The sequence below is a fragment of the Castor canadensis genome, chromosome 4, assembly GCF_047511655.1.
Source record: "Castor canadensis chromosome 4, mCasCan1.hap1v2, whole genome shotgun sequence".
Taxonomy (NCBI): domain Eukaryota; kingdom Metazoa; phylum Chordata; class Mammalia; order Rodentia; family Castoridae; genus Castor; species Castor canadensis.
The window spans coordinates 177,605,731-177,629,066 of record NC_133389.1 but is presented as its reverse complement, the minus strand read 5'-3'; the positions used below and the strand labels follow the sequence as shown (position 1 = coordinate 177,629,066).

Below are 23,336 nucleotides of genomic sequence, written 5' to 3'. Positions count from 1 at the left end.
TTTAGGAATCATTAAAGAGACCATGTCTTATTAATCATAATACGTCTTAGCACTGTATTCAGTAAATGTTGAACAAATGAAATGCCCAATCAAGCCTTGTTATAATCCAAAACTGCTTGGTCAAAATTCAAACCTGGATTAACTTCACTTTTTTTTGGTACCAATTATAAATTGATCATTACTTAATACCAATAGGAGTTTAACAAATGTGAAGTAGGTAACTATTCTGGAAATTCTGGGGAGGGAAGATGGAAGAAAATAATCATAAAACTTTGCGGGGGCGGGGGGACTCTTTTGTGGTACTAGGGTTTGAACTCAGGGATTTGCACTGGCTAGCCAAAGTACTCTACCACTTGAACCAAACCTACAGCCCCAAAATATTTAAGAGTACTTTTTTTTTTTTTTTTTGGCAGAATTGGGAGTTAAACTCAGGACCTCATGCTTGTTAGGCAGGCACTTTACCACTTGAACCATAAAACTGTTCGTGCTTGCTAAGCAGGCCCTCTGCTGCTTGAGCCACATCTCCAGTCCAAATCATAAAACTTTTGATCTGAAATTATATCAAAATTTGGGATTAGATTTTTAGACCAAATTTGTTTATGTTCAGAATGATACCAGGCTTTGGAGGAGCCTGGTACACTGTCATCATAGTGCCTTGACTCTTAGATAAGAAAATCAGGGTAATCTACTAGATTGGAGCGGTTTTAAAAGCTATACTCCCCCTAGATTAACGAGAGATGCTATTGACAGACCAAGCAGCTTCCCCTGTGGAGATGGAATGGGGATACCTGGCTAAAATTGGTTCTGTTATGTTTTGAATTTACCTTGCAATAAACCCTGTTTTCCATTAAAAAAAATCAAAATAAGGAAAGAATGTTTCTCTAGCCACTAATGCTAAAATATTGGGTAAATTAAATGGATGTGACATATATTATATTTGGAGATACTTAATGAAGTTACTGCCCTAAAACATTATTTTGACTTTTAACCAATAGTCAGAAATTGTCTGAACCGAACTTGGTGGTACATACCTGTCTATAATCCCAGTTGAGGCTGAGGCAGGATTGTGAGTTTGAGGCCAGAATGGGCTCCATATCGAGACTCTGTCTAAAAAAAAAACTGGTTGTCAGCTTAGAATTTGTTCACACTAAGTGCTCTGTTTTTGCCATACTGGCATTTAAAGCCTCACACTTGAGGCACTTTAGGCTCTCTACTACTTGAGCCACACCATCAGTCCTTTTTGCTTTGGTTATTTTTGAGATAGTGTCTCACATTTTTGTCCAGTCTGACCTAGGCCATGAACCTCCAACTTATACCCCACAAGTACCTAGGATAACAGGCATGCACCAACATGCCCAGCTTTTTTTGTTGAGATACTGTCTCACTAACATTTTGTTCAGGCTGACCTCAAACTACAATCTTCCCAATCTCTGCCTCCCAAGTAGCTGGGAGTACAGGTGTGAGGTATTGCACCTGACTCTCTTGACTTTTAAATTTTATATGTATATATATAATACTATATATATATATATTACTGAAGATTAGTATAGAATATATAGTTTCAGTATCTATCAAATTGCTATTTTAAGCCTGGCGCCGGTAGCTCACGCCTATAATCCTAGCTACTCAGGAGGCAGAGATCATGAGAATCATGGTTCAAAGTCAGGCTGGGCAAATAGTTCATGAGACCCCATCTTGAAAAACAAATCACAAAAAAGGGCTGGGGAGTGGCTTGAGGTATAGGCCTTGAGTTCAAATCTCTGTACCATACACGAAAAAATGCTATTTTAAATGAATTCCAAACATTACATGTAATGGATGATTCACTAAGGAAAAATTGAGTTAAAGAAATACTCTATACAACAGAGCCATTTTTTTATAACCCTGAAGGTGGCTTAATAGACAAAATCTGGATTTTATTCCATCCCTCCCTCTCTCAGTAGGCCTTCGGTAAGACTGTTAATGTCTCTGGGGCTATTCATTAAAATGAGGATTATACCTACTTACATCAAGAGGGTTAGCTGCTGGGGCTGGCGGAGTGGTTCAAGTGGTAGACCACCTGCCTACCAAGTATGAGGCCCTGAGTTCAAACCTTAGACCCACCAAAAAAAAAAAAAAAAAAAAGGGTCAGCTGAGATAGTATATGTAAAATGATTTATAGACCTTAAAGTGCTATGCAAATGAATGATGAGTTTCATATTTGGCCTTAGCAAATGTGAAGCCCAATTACTTATCTTTTTATTATTAAAGCTATTATTTAGAAAATATTAGGGTGGTAGGTTTATTTGGGTATGAGAAGTAGTTGATGATATTTTCATGTCTTCACTGTCCTTGTGCAGACCTGTCTTTTTTTGGTCATTTATACAATAAAGTTGGAAAGAAAATCGAACAGGGTCATTTTGACCCTTTGACTAATTTAGAAAGTCTTTTCTTGATATCTCTGTGTATATACATAGCAGCTTTATTGAGAAAATTCACATACCATATAATTCAGCCAGTTAATTCATTGGTTTTTAATATAATCGCAATGTTTGCTTTAACCTGAGATTGTAGCCCTGTTAGCATTGGCTACCCTGCTGGGTGCGCAAATCAGGAGGGGTTCTGTCAACACAATCACTTTTAGAACATTTCATTACTATTAAGAGAAATCTGCACCCACTAATGATTACCCCCTATTTTCCCTACCCTCCCATGAAGCTCTAGGAAGCCATTAATCTATTTGCTGTCTATTGAGTTGCCTGTTCTGGGATTTCAGATAAATAGAGTCATAGAATATATGGGCTTTCGTGACTGACTTCTTTCACTTAGCATAATGCGTTCAAGGTTCATCCATGTTGTATATATCCATATTTAATTCCTTTTTATGGCTGAATATCTGTTGTAATAGATATACCACAGTTGGGGGCTGATGGTGTGGCTTAAGTAGTGGAACACCTGTCTAGCAAACTCAAGGCCATGAGTTCAAACCTCAGTACAACCAAAAAAAAAAGATATACCACAGTTTACTTACCCATTCAGCTGATGGACATTGGGGTTGTTTCCATTTTTTTTATTATTGTGAATAATTCTGATATGTATGAGGACAAGTTTTTGGGTGAACATGTTTTCATTTTTATTTATTGTTTTCATTCCACGAGGAGTGGAATTGCTGAGCCATGTGGTAAATTATGTGTAACCTTTTCATGAATTGCCAAACTGTTATCCTTTTTTTTTTTCCTCCCTTTTTTTTTTTTTTTAATTTTATTATTCATATGTGCATACAAGGTTTGGGTCATTTCTCCCCCATGCCCCCACCCCCTCCCTTACCACCCACTCCGCCCCCTCCCTCTCCCCGCCCCAATACCCAGCAGAAACTATTTTGCCCTTATTTCTAATTTTGTTGTAGAGAGAATATAAGCAATAATAGGAAGGAACAAGGGTTTTTGCTGGTTGAGATAAGGATAGCTATACAGGGCATTGACTCACATTGATTTCCTATGCGTGTGTGTTACCTTCTAGGTTAATTCTTTTTGATCTAACCTTTTCTCTAGTTCCTGGTCCCCTTTTCCTATTGGCCTCAGTTGCTTTTAAGGTATCTACTTTAGGCCAAACTGTTTTCCAAAGGGCCATACACCCTTTTACGTTACCACCAAGAGTGTATAAGCATCTTTCTTCCTTCCTTCCTTCCTTCGTTCCTTCCTCCTTCCCTCCCTGCCTCCCTTCCTTCTTTCCTTTCTTCTTTTTCATTCTTTCTTTTTTTCTTTTTTTTGTGGTACCGAGGATTGAACCCAGGGTCTCCCACTTGAGCTACATCCCCAGCCCTTTTGTTTTCAAGAGAGGGTCTCACTAACTTTGCCCAGGTTTGCCTCAACTCATGGTCCTCCTGCTTCCACCTCTAGACTAGCTGGGATTATAGATATGTACCACCATTCCTGGCTCCAGTCTCTTTACATTCTTAACACTTATTATCATGTCTCTTTGATAATACCCACCCTAGTATGTGTGAAGTGGTATCTCATGGTTTTGATTTACAATTCCTTGTTAACTAATGATGTTGAGCATGTTTTCGTGTTCTTGTTGGATTTGTGTGTGTGTGCACATGTGTGTGTATAATGTCCATTCAGATCCTCTGTTCATTTTTAAATTGGGTTGTCTTTCTATTATTGAGTTTTAAGAATTTTATGTTCTAGATAAAATTCTCTTATCAGATCTAGGATTTACAAATATTTTCTCTTATTCTGTGTTGTCTTTTCACTTACTTGATAAACTTTGAAACATAAGAATTTTTAATTTTGATGAAGTCAATTTATTAATTTCTTTTGGCAATGGTGGGTTTTTTGGTTGGTTGTTTTGTTTTGTCATACCTAAGAAGGTTTTGCCTAACCCAAGGTCACAAAGATTTATTTTTATAGTTTTTTCCTAAGATTTTTATAATCTTAACTCTTTCATTTAGGTCTGTGAGCCATTTGAGTTGATTTCTATGTGGGATGAGAGTAGGGGCCCAACTTTATTTGCATATTGAAATTCCATTGTCCCAGCACCATTTGTTGAAAAGACAGTTATTTCCCCCATTCAATTATTTTGGCACCCTTTCAAAAATCAATAGACTATTAATGTGAGGTTTATTTATGGACTTTCAATTCCATTTAATTGATCTACATGTTTATCCTTATGCCAATACCATGCAGTCTTGATTACTCTAGCATTGTAGCAAGCTTTAAAATCAAGAAGTGTGAGTTGAGCTTTTTTCCCTTTTTCAAGATTGTTTGGCATTTCTGAGTGCATTGGTTTCCATAGGAATTTTAGGAACAGTTTGTCAGTTTCTGCAAAGAAGCCAGTGGAGTTTTGATAAGGGTTGCGTTGAATTTGTAGGTCAACTTAGGGAATATTTCTATCTTTATACTGAGTCCAACCCATGTAATTCTTTTTTTTTTTTTTTTTTTTTGTCTATAGGAGAGAATAACAAAAGGTATGGTAAAAAGTTAAGCAGGGACATAGTGGTACAATCCCAGCACTGGGGAGGCCAAGGGAGAATTGCAGAACAGAATCTCAAATTTAAGTCTATACCAATCTGGCTATGGAATGAGACCCTATCTCGAAAAAAAAAAAAAAAAGAAAGAAAAGTTCTTTGCCCTTCCACCACAAAGAAAAGGTCTGGGGGACAATTTGACAAGTGGTGAAGGAGGACAACCTGAGAATCCTGTTAGTCACCTCCTTGGGTCTTACAGAATCTGGGCCCAGAGGGTTTCCAGAGGCTGACAGTGGACAGGTTCCCTACTGATGCACAAGTGTATTCCATTCTTAGTGATCTCTAAAATGTCTCCTGTGGTTAGAGACAATAGGGCAAGGAAGGTATGTTTATTTCCTAAGTAGATGAACCTATTGCCTTTTGTATCCTTTAAGCTTTTAATTTTCCTCAACATGAGAAGTTCACTTTCTTTGTTGTTTTGTTTTATGGTTGTTGGTTTCTTTTGTTGACCACTTTGAAGAGGTTCTTTTTTTAATGTTGTTATTGTATATATTAGTTGTATAGGGTTTGGTTGTGACGTTTCCATATATTCATATAATGTGCCCAGTTTGGTTCATCTCCTTCAGTATTCTCCTTCCCCCTTCTTAAAATGACTTCAGCAGGTTTCAGTGTTCTGTATTCATACATATATAGAAAATACATCAGTTGTATTCACCCTCATTTACTCTCCCCTTCCATTAGTACCCTCCCCTTATCATGATCTGTTTTCCATTCCTGTCCCTTATTGTTTTAAGTATCTGTTATTGTTCAGTGGGGTTTTGCCTTGGTATTTTACCTGTAAATCTGTTGTACTTTAATCAGTCTAACCCCCTCCATTACTCTTCCTTACCCTTTTCCCCTTATGGAGGGAGTCTTTAAACTTCATCAGCCAAAACATTTTAAGAAGTTAAGCTCTAAGGCCATGCTTTTTCACAGTTTGGAAATTATAGGTTTCTGAAGAGACCTAATGTATGGTGATTCCACAGGAAACCAGTTTGTTAATGTAACTATAGTATCAACACTTTATTTTTGTGTTCCTTTAAAAAAAAAATCTAGGTGCATGTAGTTGCATTCTCGTTTACTATATACTAACGAATAAATTATAGTGAAATCTTTCCTTCCCATACCTTTGAGGTAGTCTTAAGATTCAAACTCTTTTAAATGTTACTTTTGAGGAAAGTTGACCTCTTCTGTCGTCAGGAGGCTCAGCTCTTTCTATTAAGAACCTTTTTCCCGCAGAAAACTAAGTGAGAATAAAGGATGCTTTTTGCTGATAGAAACTTGAGTTCTATTCTTGATGCCCAATGGCATGATTTCTGACTCTGGAAGTGATCCTTCTCTTATAACAAAGCATAGGGCTTCTCTGATGCTTTCTTTCTTAAAGTCAAAGGCCAGTGGTACTCCCTGGAGAAAAGCACAGGCTCTAGCTGTCTGGGGAGTGACGTTGAAGCCAGAGCTAGTGACAGTGCTCAGTTCTCCCCAGGGGAGATCTGGTAAGAAAAGAACGAAAGAACTGACTCATTAGGACTACCCAATAAGAATTCATAGATATATTAAGAAATTTTAAATCCTTAAAGTAAATCAATCCAAGTATCACCTGCATCTTCATCTTACTATTTGCTGCCTTTTTAAATATTGGGTAAGGTATTAATATCTCCAAAACTTACTTTTCTCATCCAGAAAGTGAAGTAATAGAGGTAATAAGACCTAACCCAGGAGGTTTTATGTTTGTAAAGCACCTAATACAGGACTTGGCACATTGCCTATTAATGAGACGAAGCATATAAAAATACGAAGAAACAAGCTGGGCGCCCGTGGCTCATGCCTGTAATCCTAGTGACTCAGGAGGCAGAGATCAGGAGAATTATGGTTCGAAGTCAGCCAAGGCAAATAGTTCGTGAAAACCTATCTTGAAAACACCCATCACAAAAAAGGACTGTTGGAGTGGCTCAAGGTGTAAGCCCTGAGTTCAAGTCCCAGAACTGAAAAAAAAATTACGAAGAAACAAGATCTAGATATAAAAAAAAATCTTAATTTAACAGAAAAATAACAGTGCTAATAAAAAAGACTTTAAAGCCGGGCGCCAGGGCTCATGCCTGTAATTCTAGCTACTCAGGAGCAGAGATCAAGAGAATCAAAGTTCGAAGCCAGCCCGGGAAAATAGTTTCACAAGACCCTGTTACTTGAAAAACCCTTCACAAAAATAGGGCTGGTGGGGTGGCTTAAGGTGAAGGCCATGAATTCAAGCCCCAGTACCACAAAAAAAAAAAAAAGGAAAAAGGCTTTATACTCACAGAAAAGCATACCTGAGGACAATATTACTGTGTTCCAGGTACTCTATCAGTTTTTGTTTTGTTTTGTTTGTATGTTATGAGACTTCACACTGGTGCTTTAAGCCATGTGCTGATGGAAGAGAGGGAATGAAACTGAACATGAAAGAATGCTGGAATAGGAATGAGTAAAGAAAGTAGAAAAGGGTGAGAAGTCCTCACTGGAAAAAGCATAAAACAGGTTTGAGGAGGGCTTGGTGGACTGGCTCAAGTGGTGGAGTGCCTGCCTAGCATGAGACCCTGAGTTCAAACCCCAGGACCACCAAAAAAAAAGAGGGTTGTCACATGGTCCGTGATTGACCCTTTTCAGTTGAGCAGTTGTTTTTTGAGGTGAGGTGGAAACAACCTGCAGTTAAGTGTGTTGACGTAAGACATCTAGACTTAATCCCGTTGAGGGGGAAAGCACTGAAAGGTTTTGAGCAGGAGGTGGCATGAGCCAAATGATATTTAAGAAAGATTAGTTCAGCAGCACTGGATTGAAATGGAGAGGGAAGAAATGAAGAAGAAGAGAAAGGAGTTAAGTAGGAAGTTCCTGCAAAAGCCCAGCGATGATGTGGAAACAGCCAAGACATTTCAGTGGAAGAAATATCAGTACTGTCTGGAAAGGAAGGTCAACAGCAGTCATGAAATGACCAAGAGAACAGCGCTCAAAGGGATGAAGTCTTCAGGCAATTTTTGGCACCAAAATAATTTTGTTCTCACTTACCAGGCTGGAAACCTTGAGAACAGGCTGTAAAGGACTCCATGACTCTTCTTCCTATAAACTTCCAGGACCTCTCAAGTGCAGGCTTCTCAAAGGCCCAAGTCCTTTCTGCAGGTGTCATCATCTCCTTGCTTTATTCTACACCCAGTTCATCCAACTACTTTCCTTTCTGTTTATAATTAAATAGAACCCCTGCCTCCAGAGCTCTTCAGAGTCCTGCTCTACCTTCTTGCCCTCACTGAAATCTGGTTTCCCTGGAGGCAGCAGCTTCCCTGGCCACCCTCTGGGCAGCTCCTTCTCCATCTCTTTCTCTAAGGGGTGGCTCAGGGAGCCAGTTTGACAGGCAAAATTTTACTTCCCTAGGTTTTGCCTAGTGTTCTCATGAGCTGTCCATCTTGTTCTTTCTTATATAAGTGCTCCTTATAGTAAAGAGATTGTTCCTTTCCCCATCATATTACAAATATTTTTTCTAATTTTTTTCATTTGACTTAACTTTTATCGTGATTTTGAGTTACAGAAGGTTTTCTGTATTAAATACTCAGGTCATTAGGTGATTACATTCCCCTTATAAAAAGTTGAAACAGCCTGGCGCCAGTGGCTTACATCTATAATCCTGGGTACTTAGGAGGCTGAGATCAGGAGGACTGAAGTTTTAAGGCCAGCCTGGGCACAAAACTCCATCTTCAAAAAAACCAGAATAAAAAAAAGTGGACTGGAAGTGTGGCTGAAGGAGTAGAGTGCCTGCTTTGCAAACACCAAGCCCTCAGTTCAAACCCCAGTCTCATCAAAAAAAAAAAAAAAGTTAAAACAATTTTAATTGAGTTTCTCCTAATCTCTATCCCTAACATAAATCCCTCCTTCCCCTTGCTAAAACCACTCAGGCCCTGAACTTTTCCTGAGGAATTATATGTACTTTATGATTTCTTCTTTTGCTTTCTGCTTAGAGAGGCTCTTCTTATCCTATGGTTTCATAAATATTCACTTATATTTTCTTTATCTCTGACTCTTGAGGCCAAGTGGAGTGAATTGTACTATGTAGCACAAAATAACCGTTTCTCTTCACCAACTTGGAATTTAGCATATATAAAAGAGATTTGATGAGGTCACACCTATTTTATGCCAGTACCATACACTTTTTTTTTAATTGTTTTATTATTCATATGTTCATACAAGGCTTGGGTCATTGAGTACCATACACTTATTGAAGAATACTTTATTTACTGTCTACCACTTACATATCCTAGATCAACTCTTTTTTCTCATTTCATTCTTAAAATTCTTCTGTGTGTATGTGTGTAGGGGGGTACTGGAGTTTTGAACCATGACCTCATGCTTGCTTGGCAAGTGCTCTACCACCTGGGCTACACATACACTCCAGTGCTTTTTTGCTTTAGTTATTTTTCAGGTAGGGTCTCCCTTTTTTTGCCCAAGGCCACCATCAGACCATGATCCTATGTATGGCCTCCCACACAGGATCACAGGTGTGCATTACCACTTCCTAGCTTATTGGTTGAGATGGAGTCTTGAAAACTTTTTGCCCTGACTGGCGTCAAACCATGATCTTCCCCATCTCCACATCCCAAGAAGTTGGGATGAAAGATGGAGCCACATGCTCAGCCACATTCTTTGGTGGTTTATTTTTTTGTTTTTTTGTTTTTTTGTTTTTTGCAGTACTGAGGTCAGCCACATTCTTAAAATTCTCTGCTGTCAGAGTGGCTCGAATAGTAGAGCACCTAGCAAGTGTGAGGCCCTGAGTTCAAACCCCAATACCACCAAAAATAAAACACTTAAAAGACTTCCCTATTAGCAACCACTGTTCTCTCTTAAAATAAAAACAATTTTCTCCCTCAAACACCTTGATTTTTATGAAGTATCTTTATTTTCTAATTACTCAGGATCAAAATCAGGGTGAGAAATAAACATCCTAACAACAGAGGACAAGAAACAAAATTTCCAAAAACTCCTTCTCCTGGTTCTTTTAATACTTTCTCCCTCCCTCCCTCCCTTCCATCCTTCCTTCCTTCCTCCCTCCCTCCCTCCCACCCTCTCTCTCTCTTTCTCCCTCTCCTTCTTTCTCTGTCAGCCTCCCAAGTGCTACAATTACAGTGTGCACCACCACACTGGCTTCAATAAGATCTGTTAAATAAAAGAGTGTTAGCCAAAAAAAAAAAGGATAGACAGAGAGAGAGGGGGGTTGAGCAAAGAAAGGAGTCAAAGGAATTTAGTGGACTTCCCTGCCCAAAGCCAGCACTGCAGACCTTCCTTTTGTTCCTTCCTCTTACTGATATTTCCATGTTCTCCAAGTAGCCAACCACAAGTTTCCTGTCATATCAGATTACTGTGCTGTTTGGTGTATTCTGTTTCCAGGGAAGAACAGAGTCAAGTTAGGCAAGGGAGCAAATCCAAAGCCTCTGCTGTTGTTACCAACAAAAGCAAACTCTGTAGCCCTCCCCTGTGGTTATGAGACAAATAATAATAATAGGAACAAATTGACAGAGGCTACCCCTGCAAGCTGTGGCTAATTTATCATAGAGTTGCAAGCTCTCTTGATTGTACAGTTAGTGCTGCCCTGGAAGTTGTTTTAGATACAGGTAGTTTGATTTTGGTGCTTGCTTGAAGCAGTATTGTAAGTATATGCTTATTATAAGGGACCATAGACAGGACAGTGATGCATTGCAGATTCTTTGGCCTTAAAAAAAAAAGAGGCTGGTGTTGGCATAGCTCTAATAGTAGAATGCCTGCCTAGCAAGCAAGTTCAAGTTCCAGTAGTGCCAAAAAAAAAAGAAGAAGAAGAAGAAAGAAAGAAGGAAAGAAGGAAAGCAAAAATTAACCTTAGGAAAAGATTGAAGAAAAAATATTAAATTAAATCTGGGCTTTTTCAAAGGGACTCAATACCTGAATTATATTTACTTCTAAATGAGTCATAATCTTTAGATTATGGTAGAGTGCCTGCCTAGAAAGCCCAAAGCCTTGAGTTCAACCTCAGTACCACCAAAACAAAAGAAAAAAGAAAATGTACCTTAAACTGGGAATAGTGGTACTAATCCCAGCACTCAGAAGGCTGAGGCAGGAGAATTCAGAGTTCAAGGCCAACCTTGACTACATAGCAAGACTCTCAACAAAACAAAACCCCAATACCACCAAAAAAAAGAGAGAGAGAGAAAACAAAAATTAGAAAGAAAATGTACTCCATAAAAATAATATTGACTATCCTTATATAGCTATTCCTACTAATTTGTAGGCAGTTTCTCCATTATTTTTCCTTCTTCTCTGTAATACCCAAAATAAAAATGAGATTTTTTTTTTTCTTAAGTACTTTTTGACACACTGGAAAGTTACTGATCAATATAACCAAACAATTGCCAGTCAGTAAATCCCAGCCAGAGATCTCCCTGCTGTTGTCATTAGCTTAATGAAAAGAAATATCTGTGCTGTCAAGAAGCCCATAATCAGACTAGGGAACTGGTAGCTAGTATTCAAAATGCCTGCAAAAAGCACTGCTAGAGGCGAGAAGAAAGGAAAGATTAATGGGGAGCAGACAGAGACAGACAGAGGAAGATAAGAAATATGCATTGAGGAGGAGCCATTTACAAGTGGAAGCTGATTTTTAAATGTTGATTAGTTCAGAGATGTAGGATTATAGTGTGTGGTTTTTGTTTTGTTTTTTTGGTTGGGGGGATGGGTTTTGAACTCAGGGCTTCATGCTTGCAATGCAAGTGCTCTACTGCTTGAGCCAATCCTCCAGTCCATTTTGCTCTGGTTATTTTGAAGGAGGAGTCTTGCTGTTTGCCTGGGCTGACCTTGAACCTCAGTTCTGATCTCAGCCTCCCAAGTTGTCCAGCTATAGTGTCTATTTTAGCCAGGAGGTAGCCTGTTAATTTTGCCCCTCTATTCAAAGAAGCCACACACATCTTCCTTTAGTGAACTGAAACCAGATGACCACAGTGTTGATATGACAGAAACTGCTGAACACAGAATAATCTGATCAAATTCAAAAGACCCCGTCCAAGTCCTCTTCTGTAGGAACTTACTTTATGTTAGAATAATGAGGTACACAGGCCCACATTATCACTGAAGAAGTTTCCAGTGGAAGAAAGAAATCCAAGTAACCTAGGACATTAAAAATTAGGCCTGCTCTTTAGTTACTTAAGTCAAAGTTTTCTATGCTTTTGTTTTTAACTAATAAACAGATTTTAACATTATAAGAGGTTATTACAGTGAAAACTCCCAACCAGAAGAAAGAAAGAAAGAAAGCTGTATTTCAGTTTAAAAGGCATTCTGTGTTTTTTTAATCAGATAAAAGAATAAGTTATATTCTAAAAGAAACAGGGAACCATTATAGCTCTTAAGTAGAGGAGTAAGACAGCGACAGTGGCATTGAAGTGAGACTATTATGGCAGTTTGCAGGTTTGGTCAGAGAAGGAGGAGACAGACTTTCTGTAAAGACTTATGGGGTAGAGTGCCTGCTTTGCAAGCACAAAGCCCTGAGTTCAAACCCCAATCCCACACATACACACATACAAAAAAAAAAGATTTCTGGACTTTGTCATGGTAGACCTTTCCTACTTTTCCTAGAAGTTTCCCAACCAAAAATGGTGGTACATACCTGTAATCCCAGTGGTCAGGAGGCTGAGGCAGAAGGATTCCAAGTTCCAGGCCAGTCTAGGCTACATAGTAAGACCCTGACTCAAAAAAGATTTCAAGAATTTTTTTTCTGATTTCTTTTGGGGTTTTTTTGTTGTCATTGTTTATTTTGTATGGGTTTTTCTTTTTGGTAATGGCGGTGTTTGAATTGAGTGTCTGTCTCATGCTTGATAGGCAGATACTCTGCCACTTTAGTCACGCCCCCCCAATCCCCAGTCTTTTTTTTTTTTTTTCAAGTAAAGCAGGAGAGTTTATTGAGATAGAAAAGTGTAAAGCAGGAGAATAAAGCCCCCAGAGTTGGGAGGGGTCCCAAGAGAGTGTACCCCACCCCCATCTTTGTTTAATCTTTGATTTATCTGAAATACATTTCAGTGGAAGGAGAAACAGAGATTTAGCTTTTCCAGATGCCTACGCTTTGGTCCCAATGCTATATATATAATAGTCCGTGTTTTTGTCACTGACTTAAGATGTTCCCATTAACATATACTAAATTCTGTATGATTTCATAAATTTTATATTCCCTTCCATTGATCTGTCTAGTCATATCCAATGCTATTTCAACTACTATAGCCTTAAGTTTTAATATCTCCCATCCAAGTACTAACCAGGCCTGACCCTGATTAGCTTCCAAGATCAGACAAGATCAGGTGCGTTCAGGGTGATTTGCTGTAGACAAGTTTTAATAGCTAGATGGACATGTTTCCTATTGTTATTCTTCTTTTCAGAATTTTCCTGGTGATTCTCATATTTTCCATAAAAATTTGAGAATCAGCTTATCAGGTTTTTTTTAATCCTGTAATTATAGGAATTACATTAAATTTGCAGATTAATTTATGGAGTCCTACGTCTTTATGACAGGTTTTTCTACCCAAAAGTAGGATATGTTTCCAATTAAAGATTTCTTTGGGAGCTAGGAGTATAGAGCATTTGCTTAGCATGTGCAAAGCGTTGGTTCAATCCCCAGCACCACAAAAGAAAGAAAAACTCAGTAGTTTTAATAGTTGTCCTGGAAATGTCTTAACTTGGGCTGCAATAACAAAATAAAGACTAGGTGGCTTATGAACAAAGGAAACATACATATCTCACAGTTGTGGAAGCTAGAAGTCTGAAACAGGGTACTAACAGTCAGGTTCTGGTTACAGCCCTCTTCTGGTTGGCAAATTGCCCTCTTCTCTTTGTATCCTCACGTGGTGAAGGAGAGGAAGAGAACTCTCTGGGGTCCCTTTTATAATGGCCATAAATCCCCCCACAAAGGTTGCAGCTTAATGAGGGGGAGTATTAAGTTCAAAGCTAATAAAGTAGTATCTATATGCTTTTAATCAACCTATTCCTTAGTACAATGCTTACCTGTGAATTCCTGGCTGCTGTTTCCCATGCCTCATTGACTCCTGATCTATCCTTCTCAGTAGTTATAAAATATTTTAAATTCTTTTAGCCCATTTCCTGCATCATATCTCCCAAGGAAATTTACCTAGTAACCATTCATTGAACTGGTTTCTTCCAGTCCCCAAGCTTTCCCTTCCCACTCCACCAACCGCCTCACTGTCTCATATACCTTAATTCTGTCCCCAGCATATAGCAGCATCTAAATCACACCAGGTCACATCTATTCTATTTTGGGTGGGGAAATGGGGGGAGGGAGTGATACTGGAGTTTGAACTCAGGACCTTGCACTTGCAGGCGCTGTACCACTTGAAACCACACCACCAGCCCACATCTATTCTTCAACACAGAAGAATTTAACCTTCACTTTGAGCCAAGGGTCTCCATTCTTCCATAATTATTTATGGAATATTTACTTCCTTTTTGCCTTTCCTAAATCTAATACTTCGTAAATTGTTGATTTTCTCTGAAGCTTATTTTAAATATGCTCTTACTTTTACATATGAGAGTGGTTCTTTATTCTGCTTGGTTCCAAATAATAGGGTCCCAATACCAGGAGTGGCTCTGTAAGCAGGAGACTTTCCATATTAAAGGAGTGTTCCTTTGTGCTCATCCTTGGGTACAAATCACCAGGGATCCTTTAAATGAGAAAAGACCTGGCTGGCCCAGAGAGTGGTATTTATAAATAGTACTCTAGCCTCCCTTCTTTAAAGCTTGTCTACCTAATCCTCCTCTCAAGATTGGAAGTGACTTGACCTTTGAATCTTAAAACTCAGGCTCTTTTTCTCTGAAAATCTGGTTAACAAAAACCTGCTAAAGCAACAATATTTTTAGCTAGATGATAATTAGTCATCAAAGCTCATCTTTCACGTATAACATTTTTAACCAAATGTTTCTACTTTTGAGAACCAACTGTTTGGGTTTTGGTTTGGGTTTAGTTTGGTTTGGTTGGGGGTAAGGGTGTCTGTTTTGAGACAGAGCCTCACTATGTAGCCCAGACTGACCTCAAACCAAAGACCCTCCTGCCTCAGCCTCTGGAGTAGCTGGATTTATAAACAAGTATGTGCCGCCACATCTGATCTCTTAAGTCGTTTTTGGTGTTGGTGCTGGGGATTGAACCCAGGACCTCACTATACTAGGCAAACACTGTACCACTAAGCTACATCCCCAGCACTCATTGTTATTTACCTTAATGACTTTTTTTAGTAGTAAGCTATTATGGATTTGCATTTTTATGATTTATAGAGGTGTTCCCAAATAGCTATATCTCTACCATAAGCTAAGAACCTTTGCAACCTTAGCTTTCTTTTGCTTTTTTTTCTATTGGTTGAATGATTGATTGCAGTGCTAGGGATGAAATAAAAAGCCTTGCACATGGTAGACCAATGCTCTAACACTGAGCTATATCCCCAGCCCAGAGTCTTCCTTTTTACCCTTAAAATTACAGAACTTGAAGGGACTTTATATAGCCTCCATCCCAGCACCCCGGGGTGAGCTTTCTTTGTATGTTTCTAATTTTGTATTACTTAATGAGAATAGAATCTTACCAAGTCTTTTTAGGATTGTAAAATGAAGCACTTCCCCTCAGAAGGAAGCAGCCAGAGGGTGCTGTTGGAAAGAGGGTTTGGTTGCTAGACAGCAAAAGAAAAAAAGCATATGTAAACTGTATCATCTGTGTGTAGCTGGCACTTGTCTCTTTAGGAATATTAACCATCTTTCATAGACTTTGCTTCTGTTCTTGGATAACAGTAATTTTCTTCTTCTTTGTCCACCCTATTTTTTTAAACAAAAGTATCTTTTTAAACTTAGTAGTCTTTATTTTTATAGCTTTTAAATGTAGTCTTTATTTTTATAAAGTTGTATGTGTCCACCATTTAAAGAATCAGTCTAGGGCTGGGAGCATGGCTCAAGAGGTAAAGCACCTGCCTAGCAAGTTCAAACCCCAGTAACACCCAAAAAAAAAGAAGAACCAGTCCTCCCACTTTCTAATGAAGAGGTACATTCTCTGTCTTCCCAATTCTATTTTCTACTCCCCAGAGAAAACCGAAAACTCTTTTCAATTCTTTTTAGCTGATTTATTTAGTATTTATCTTGGTATTTCTAAGGAGCACAGTATGGCTACATTTTAGTATTTCAGTTTTAGGCATTGTTTATCTACTTCGCATTATGGAAAAATAACAGTGTTGTTGTTTCTTAAACCTTCATGTCTCCAGGCCCTTCCCCATCCTCCTGAGCTAACTGACTGGATCTGAAGTCTGTGTTTTGATTTATTACAACTGTGTCTACATTATTTGCAGTGAAACATAAAGTATACTACAACTATATATTGTTTCCAGTACTATCTTTGATTTGTCCCTAATGTCAGTAATTGTCCTGTTTTTTGATTCGTTTGCTTAGGTCTTCTGCACTGTGCACTCATTTCTCCTAACTGTATACACCTACCTCTCATGAATCCCATGTTGTCCGCTTCCTTGGCTTTTTCTGTCATTTTGATAGAGCATGTAATCAGTTTATTGGAAAAGTAAAAACATTTTTTCAGCTCATAATCAGGAATTATTTCCTCGAGAATGTTAAAGGCATTGCTGTTTTTTTCTGTTGAAAAGTAATTCTGGGATTTTATTGAAAAATCATTCTGATTTTTTCTCTTTATATCACAATTTGTTTTTCCTTTGGAAATAAACTTCTCTTTATGGTTTTTTTTCTTTCTTTCTTTCTTTGTGTGTGTGGCGGGGGGCGGGGGTCGGACTAGGGTTTGAAATCAGGGCCTACACCTTGAGCCACTCCATCAGCCATTTTTTGTGATGGGTTTTTTCGATATAGGGTCTCTTGAACTATTTGTCCAAGCTGGCTTTGAGCTTCTATCCTTCTGACCTCTGCCTCTTAAGTAGCTAGGATTACAGGTGTGAGTCACCAGTGCTGGGCAAGAATCTTCTCAGTATCTTTGATATTCTACAGATTCACTGTGATGGGACTTAGAAATTTGCTGGACACTTCAGTGTATTTATATATTTGTTTTTGGCAGTGCTGGGGTTTGAACTCCAAGGCTTGCACTTCCTAGGCAAGCCCAAGTCCTTGACTTAATTTAATGATATCTTCCCTTCTATTTTTTCTGTTCTGTCTTTCTAGGATTCCTTTTATTAGATGTTGAACTCCTTGGACTATTTTCCACTTTTTGTATTTTTTCTCTTCTATTTTCTTTTCCAAACTTTTTGTTTGCTTTTTTTTTTTTTTTTTTTTTTTTTTGTTACTAAGGTTTTGAACTTAGGGCCTCACACTTGCTAAGCAGGCACTCATACTGTTTGAGCCATTCAACCAGCCCTTTTCTCTCCTATTTTCTATCCTTGACTTTTTCTTTGTCTTTCTTTTTTTTCTTTTCCCTTGAGAGCTTTCCTCAACTTTATCTTCCAACTCTTGCATTGAGTTGTTTGATTCTGGTACCAAAATGCATGTTATTCTAGAGTTCTCTTTTGTCCTCTGAATGTACTTTTTAGAACACTGGTATTATTATTAGGAAAAACTGATATTAACATACTTATTTTATCAAATAATACAAACAATAGAGAATGTAAATACTTGAATAGGAGGCATTTTTGGACTGAAAAAATAGTATCAGTTGACTAGACTCATAAGTTGGAAACTTGAGCCAGAGAAAATTGCCTAAAATATGAAAAATCAATTGTGTATAACATTTAGTATCTGTAAGGGTTATGTCAATTCTTTATTTTTTAATGCTTAAAAAAAAAAAACTTTGTAACTTTGTATCTTCATCTATAGTCTTTTTTTCTCTTAGTTTGTTTTGGTCTACTTTTCATACTAATGCCTTCTTGAATTTCTGGGAATTCATAGCTATCTTCTCATATTTAAAAGCAGGGCACTAAAAAGCTATTTGAGAGTTCTGTGCTTATGAGTGAAGTATATGGACTGTGGTCTTCACTGTAGGGGGATCCACATTAGTCTTTCTTTTGAGATAGTTCTGATACCTGTTCTTTTATGTTAGCTGGTCAGATACTGTTGGCAGATTTTAAATTTTTCTCTGTTCATTTTCTATCCTTTTCTTGCAATTTCTAGGTGAGTGCAATCTTTGGATCCTTAGTTGTATATAAATGTATCTCCTATAGGTCTCTCATTTCCTCCAGTTGATATCTGTTGGATTCTTATACACACCCTGGTCTGCTTTCATGGCACTAAGCAGATTGGCAGACTTGTTGAAAAGTAAACAAGAGTTGGTAGGAACAAATGCAAGATTCCTAGGGTACAAAGTTGAGTCACTTTCAGAGCTTTATTTTTCCTTAGTCATATTTGATCAGAAATTGGATGAACCTTCGGGATGCTGAGACAGGGAAGATACTCTGGCAAGGAACAGAGGACCTGTCGGTCCCTGGTGTGGAACATGAAGGTACTCTCTTATCCCTTGTGTGCCCAGGCTATGACCACTGCTAGAATATGCCCTGACATGAGGGAGCAAAGTAAATGCACAGGCGGGTGAACCAAGAAGGCACAGTATGCAAATCCACTTGTTACTGACATTTTTTCTTTACTCTTTACATTGTCTTTCTCCTATTTCCCAAAATCTATTTTGTGCTGAAATTTTAGCATTTGAACATACCCAAAGATAATAAGCTAAGATTGCAACTATTTTCCAAAAGAAAATTTGCATTTTTATCTCCCTGAAGTAAACGAAAAGGTAGAGTTACAACCAACAAAACAGAATAAAGAAGGGTACCCATGCAGCTCTGTGCCTAACAACAGCAGCTAGGTGAGGCCTGTGGAGGCACCAGATTTGGTGTTCCTTGATGATCTATCAAATACAGTTGACCCATTAGAGAGTTCTGCCTTCACCTAAAGAAAGTAATGCACTTACTGAGGCATTATCTGAAATCTAATGTATATACAAGTTCTTTAAATCAGCCATGAGAAGCTCCCAGAAACCTGAAGCATCATAATCATGTGCTTTTCATTTAGAACTGCTCCAACATTTCTTTTCCCTCATCAGCCCGTGTTCCCAAGAAAATCCTCAAGTGCAAGGCAGTGTCTCGAGAATTGAATTTTAGTTCGGCAGAACAAATGGAAAAATTCCGCCTGGAACAAAAAGTTTACTTCAAAGGACAATGCCTAGAAGGTATTCTGCTGCCTACATGCTTAAAATCAGGGCTCAGGGTGACAGAGACAAAAAGCAAAGTGGTACTTTGAAACATTTATTTTATAACTCAGTTTATAAGAGTATTCCTACACTCTGCAAGATTGGGGACCCCCCAGTGAAAACTAAAACAAGACTGGCCACAATTAAGGGCTTGGAGGTCTCTGACACTGGGATCCTGGGTGTCTGTCCCTGGTTTGGTACTGATGTGGTATTGTGATATGATCATGGAGGAAGCAGCTGTGATCAAACCTCATACAGTGTCTACATACAGCATCATAAGACAAGGTGGCAGAGCCATTCTTCATTGAGTTCTCACATGAAGTATAAGAGGACACATAGGCACCTTCTTATTTCTACTAAGATTCCAGGTGAAAAAGCCTGCTTCTGCTTTAGTTCACATCCATGCTACTTTTCTCAGAAAATGCTGCTGTACTATGACCTGGTCACTGGTCCTTATCCGCTAGATCCCATGTAAAGCAAGGCTCTGGTACAATTTGGAGGACAGCCTGAGGAGGCTTCCATATCTTTTCATATGTCTCTGTTCTGGGAGGTTTCTGATAGCTTCCTTCAGTGGTTCTGGGTAGAGATTCACTCTAAATGAAGAGAACAAAAAAGCCCTTAAACTTTATATGGAGGCAGCTGCTCACTGGCCTTTCCTTCTTCCTTCAGAATGGTTCTTCGAGTTTGGCTTTGTGATCCCTCACTCTACAAATACCTGGCAGTCCCTGATAGAGGCAGCACCTGAGTCCCAAATGATGCCAGCCAGCGTCCTGACGTGAGTGAAGTCCCAGGAAACCTGGAAGTGTGTCTCTAGCAGGCTTTCCAGGCAGGTGGGACTCCTTGTCCCATTCAGGGGGAGGGAACTAGGGAGAAATAAAGATAAAAAGAGTACCCAGGGTGTTATAGTTTATAGGTTGCTGACTTATCCTATGAAAAAGACATTGTAGAGCAGAAAGAATTAAAAACTTTAGATTAGACCATGTTTTAAATTCCCAATTTACCCTACCTGCCATCTTGGGTAATAATATACCTTACCTTTCTGAACCTTAGTGTTTCATTTCTACACAAAGAATGAACTAATTCTCTCTCACAGAGGTGGAGTAAAGCTAAAATGAGACAATGTGGAAGGAAACTGGCACTTAATAGATATCAAATCTAGCTACTTCGTAGTCTCTCCTGATTGCTGTCCTCTGGTATCTTTGCATTATTTGGATCGCCTTAACACAATCTGTGGTGCATACCTGTAAACTCAACATTAAGGAGGCTGAAGTTGCAGTGGAAGGAGTGAATTCAAGTATGATATATTTGATATTGTAAGAACCTTTGTAAATACTCCAATATGCCCCCCACCCAGCACAACAATAAAAAAAAAAAAGAGGCTGAAGTTGAAGGATTTCAAGTCCAAGACCAGCCTGGGTTTCATAGTGAATCCCTGTCTCTTAAAAAAAAAAAAAAAAAAAAAAAAGCCGGGTGCTGGTGGCTCATGCCTGTAATCCTAGCTACTCCAGAGGCAGAGATCAGGAGGATCGCAGCTCAAAGCCAGCCCAGGCAAATAAGTTCATGAGACCCTATCTTGAAAAACCCTTCACAAAAATAGGGCTGATGGAGTGGCTCAAGATGAAGTGAAGACCCTGAATTCAAGCCCCAGTACCACAAAAAAAATAAATAAAAAAGAGTCCCACGCCCATGGAGAATTATCTGATCATCTCTGCCAGCAGTTCCTTTATGAAAGCCTTATTAAATGTAAAATAGAGATTATTTACATTTTAAGTTTTTAGTATGGACAATACTGGGATTTAAACTCAGGACCTCACATTTGCTAGGCAACTCTTTACCATTTGAGCCACACACTCAACCTTCTTTAATAGATTTTTAATTACAATGGTAGCTTTTTTTGGTTAGTTTTTGTTATTTATCATCAGAAATGTAACTCTTGGTTGTTAATTACTCAGGGATATTACAAGGTAATATAGGAGGACATTCTTATAGATTTTATTAACCTTCATTTGACTTCTTGACCAGCCTGATTTCTTTCAGGCACTAAAACCAGTAAATCTTGCTAACATCTTTGCATTATTTTACTTGCTTGCTTTTTTTTGGGGGGGGGGTAGTGCTAGGTATTGAATTAAAGGCCTTGTACATGTTGTTAGGCAAGTACTTTATCACTGAGCTACATCCCCAGTCCACATCTTTGCATTATGTCATCTGTTACCCTGAAAAGTGATTTGGTAAGGTCACAGTCTAAACCATTTTACAAATAGAGGCACTGTGATATCCACCCATAAAAATGAAATTCCACCCTCACAATATAGATGCATCAATTCAGGTTCTTTATTGTAAGCCACAGAAACAGACTAGCTAACAGAACAGAGTTGGAGCAAGTAAGAGACATGGGCAGCTTGGAGGATACAGGGGCAGGAATCTTTGAATGGCTTCCTCAAGGACCAGCCAGAGGAAGGATCCTGCTCAGAGGAGAGAATCTGATTGGCCCAAATTATATCCTTTGTCCACTCCTTTGTAAGGTGACGGAAGGGTCTCTCAGTATTCACTTGGATTGGAGGAAGGATGGTTCCCAAAATGAAGAGTAGAGTGCTATTACCCAAAGTCAGGAGTATCACTGCAGGGTAGGCAAACCCAAGCTATTCCCTGTAGTCAGTATTGGAGGGAAAGGTCCCTCCCCTGAGGTCTTAGGCATCTGTTTGAAATCCAGCCAGAGCTGTCCACCAACACAGTATCAGAAAGTCTGTGGGATCCATATGCAACCTGTGCAGAACACTCTATGAAGGAAATACGCTTTCACTTCTGACTTCTGAGCTTGACGGAAACAAACTAGTCACAGAAGTTAAGTGCCATGTGAGACATCTAGGTCACATGGACAAAGTCATTTTTTGTTTTGTTTTTTTTGTTTGTTTCTGAGATAGGATGTTGCTATGTAGCCCAGGCTGGCCTCGAACTTGCAATGCTTCTGCCTCAGCCTCTTGGGTACTGAGATTACAGGCATGAACCATCATGCCTTGCTCTGGACAAGGATTTTAAAGGCCCCAAGCTCAGGCTCTAACTGGCGCCTAGGTGCAGGCTCAGGGTCTAGGCTCGGGGCCCAGGTGGACTTGTGAAAGTGGAGCTTGCCCCGATGCTCACATTCTCTTCTTTCTCACAGGGGGAACGTCATCATAGAGACAAAGTTTTTTGACGATGATCTTCTTGTAAGCACGTCCAGAGTGAGGCTTTTCTACGTTTGAGAGAAGAACTTGTGTACACTTCAAGAATTGGGGTTTTGCGGGGAGGAGGAAATTGTTTACTTTTTTCCTCCACACATTTGATTTTTGACACTTCACCCAATTACCTTGATGCAGAACCTGCTTATGGCCACCAGGGACCAGCTTCATGTAGGTAACCAGATGGCTTTTTTCTCCCAAGCTGCCATCTTCCACTGACCAGTCTACACTCCCAACCTGAGATCAGGGCAGGCGATATGCCTCGACTCCTTCCTGGTACACACACAGGAACAAGCCCATACCTCAAACCAGTACTGCAACTGTCACCTGCCCCACCTGCTCCTTGGGCCCTACAGGCTTCCTTTCGCTCTCGTCAAATTGGAACATTCACACTCCTGACCCATGTCCCATGTTTAGTTTTTTCCACCATTTCTATTTCGTACATTCTCATACATTTAACTTGTAAAATAGACTGTGATATTATTACTACATAATGTAATTAAAACATGAATTAAAATATTCCTACAGTCTTTAGCATGGCACTGCTTCCATCTCCTTTTTTCTGGAACATGAACCTATCTCCGTGAGGGAAGAAAGTTATCTAGCAGGTCGTAGGATCTCAACTATATTTTACTCGAAAGATGAACTCATACATCTTATTCCTGAGTGCCTCTGTTGCTGCTTCCAAGAACATACATCAGAGAAAGAATGATGGGGAAGCACCCTCGCTGGGGGACGTCTCAGAAGCTTTAAGAACACTTTCAGAGGAAGCTACCATGAAGAGACTCAAGTTCATCCACAGTGCTCTCAGGTCTAACAGAAAACCAAAAGGGGTTTGTTTTTTAGAACTGATACAGTTACTGCCCTTTATAAAATACCAACAATTACTAGCAAACACAAAGCTCTGAGTTCAAACCCCAGTACTGCCAAAAAA

General features: G+C 39.0%; 1 protein-coding gene across 3 annotated transcripts in view; it reads left to right on the top strand.

The window, feature by feature from the left end:
* Positions 1-22,941, top strand: part of Pde6d (phosphodiesterase 6D) — a 42,823-nt gene extending 19,882 nt beyond the window's left edge. Inside the window, exons 2-5 of one of the 3 annotated variants that reach the window (XR_012447406.1) lie at positions 18,355-18,443; positions 19,041-19,166; positions 19,857-20,017; positions 22,345-22,941. Coding sequence is in view for 2 of the 3 variants with exons in the window: in XM_020172826.2 (XP_020028415.1) it covers positions 18,355-18,443; positions 19,041-19,166; positions 19,857-19,962; positions 22,345-22,426 (403 nt within the window). In the remaining variant the exon portion in view is untranslated. The remainder of the gene's footprint in view (positions 1-18,354; positions 18,444-19,040; positions 19,167-19,856; positions 20,018-22,344) is intronic. The other 2 variants (XM_074071997.1, XM_020172826.2) reach the window with 2 other exon arrangements.
* Positions 22,942-23,336: the final 395 nt, after the last annotated feature.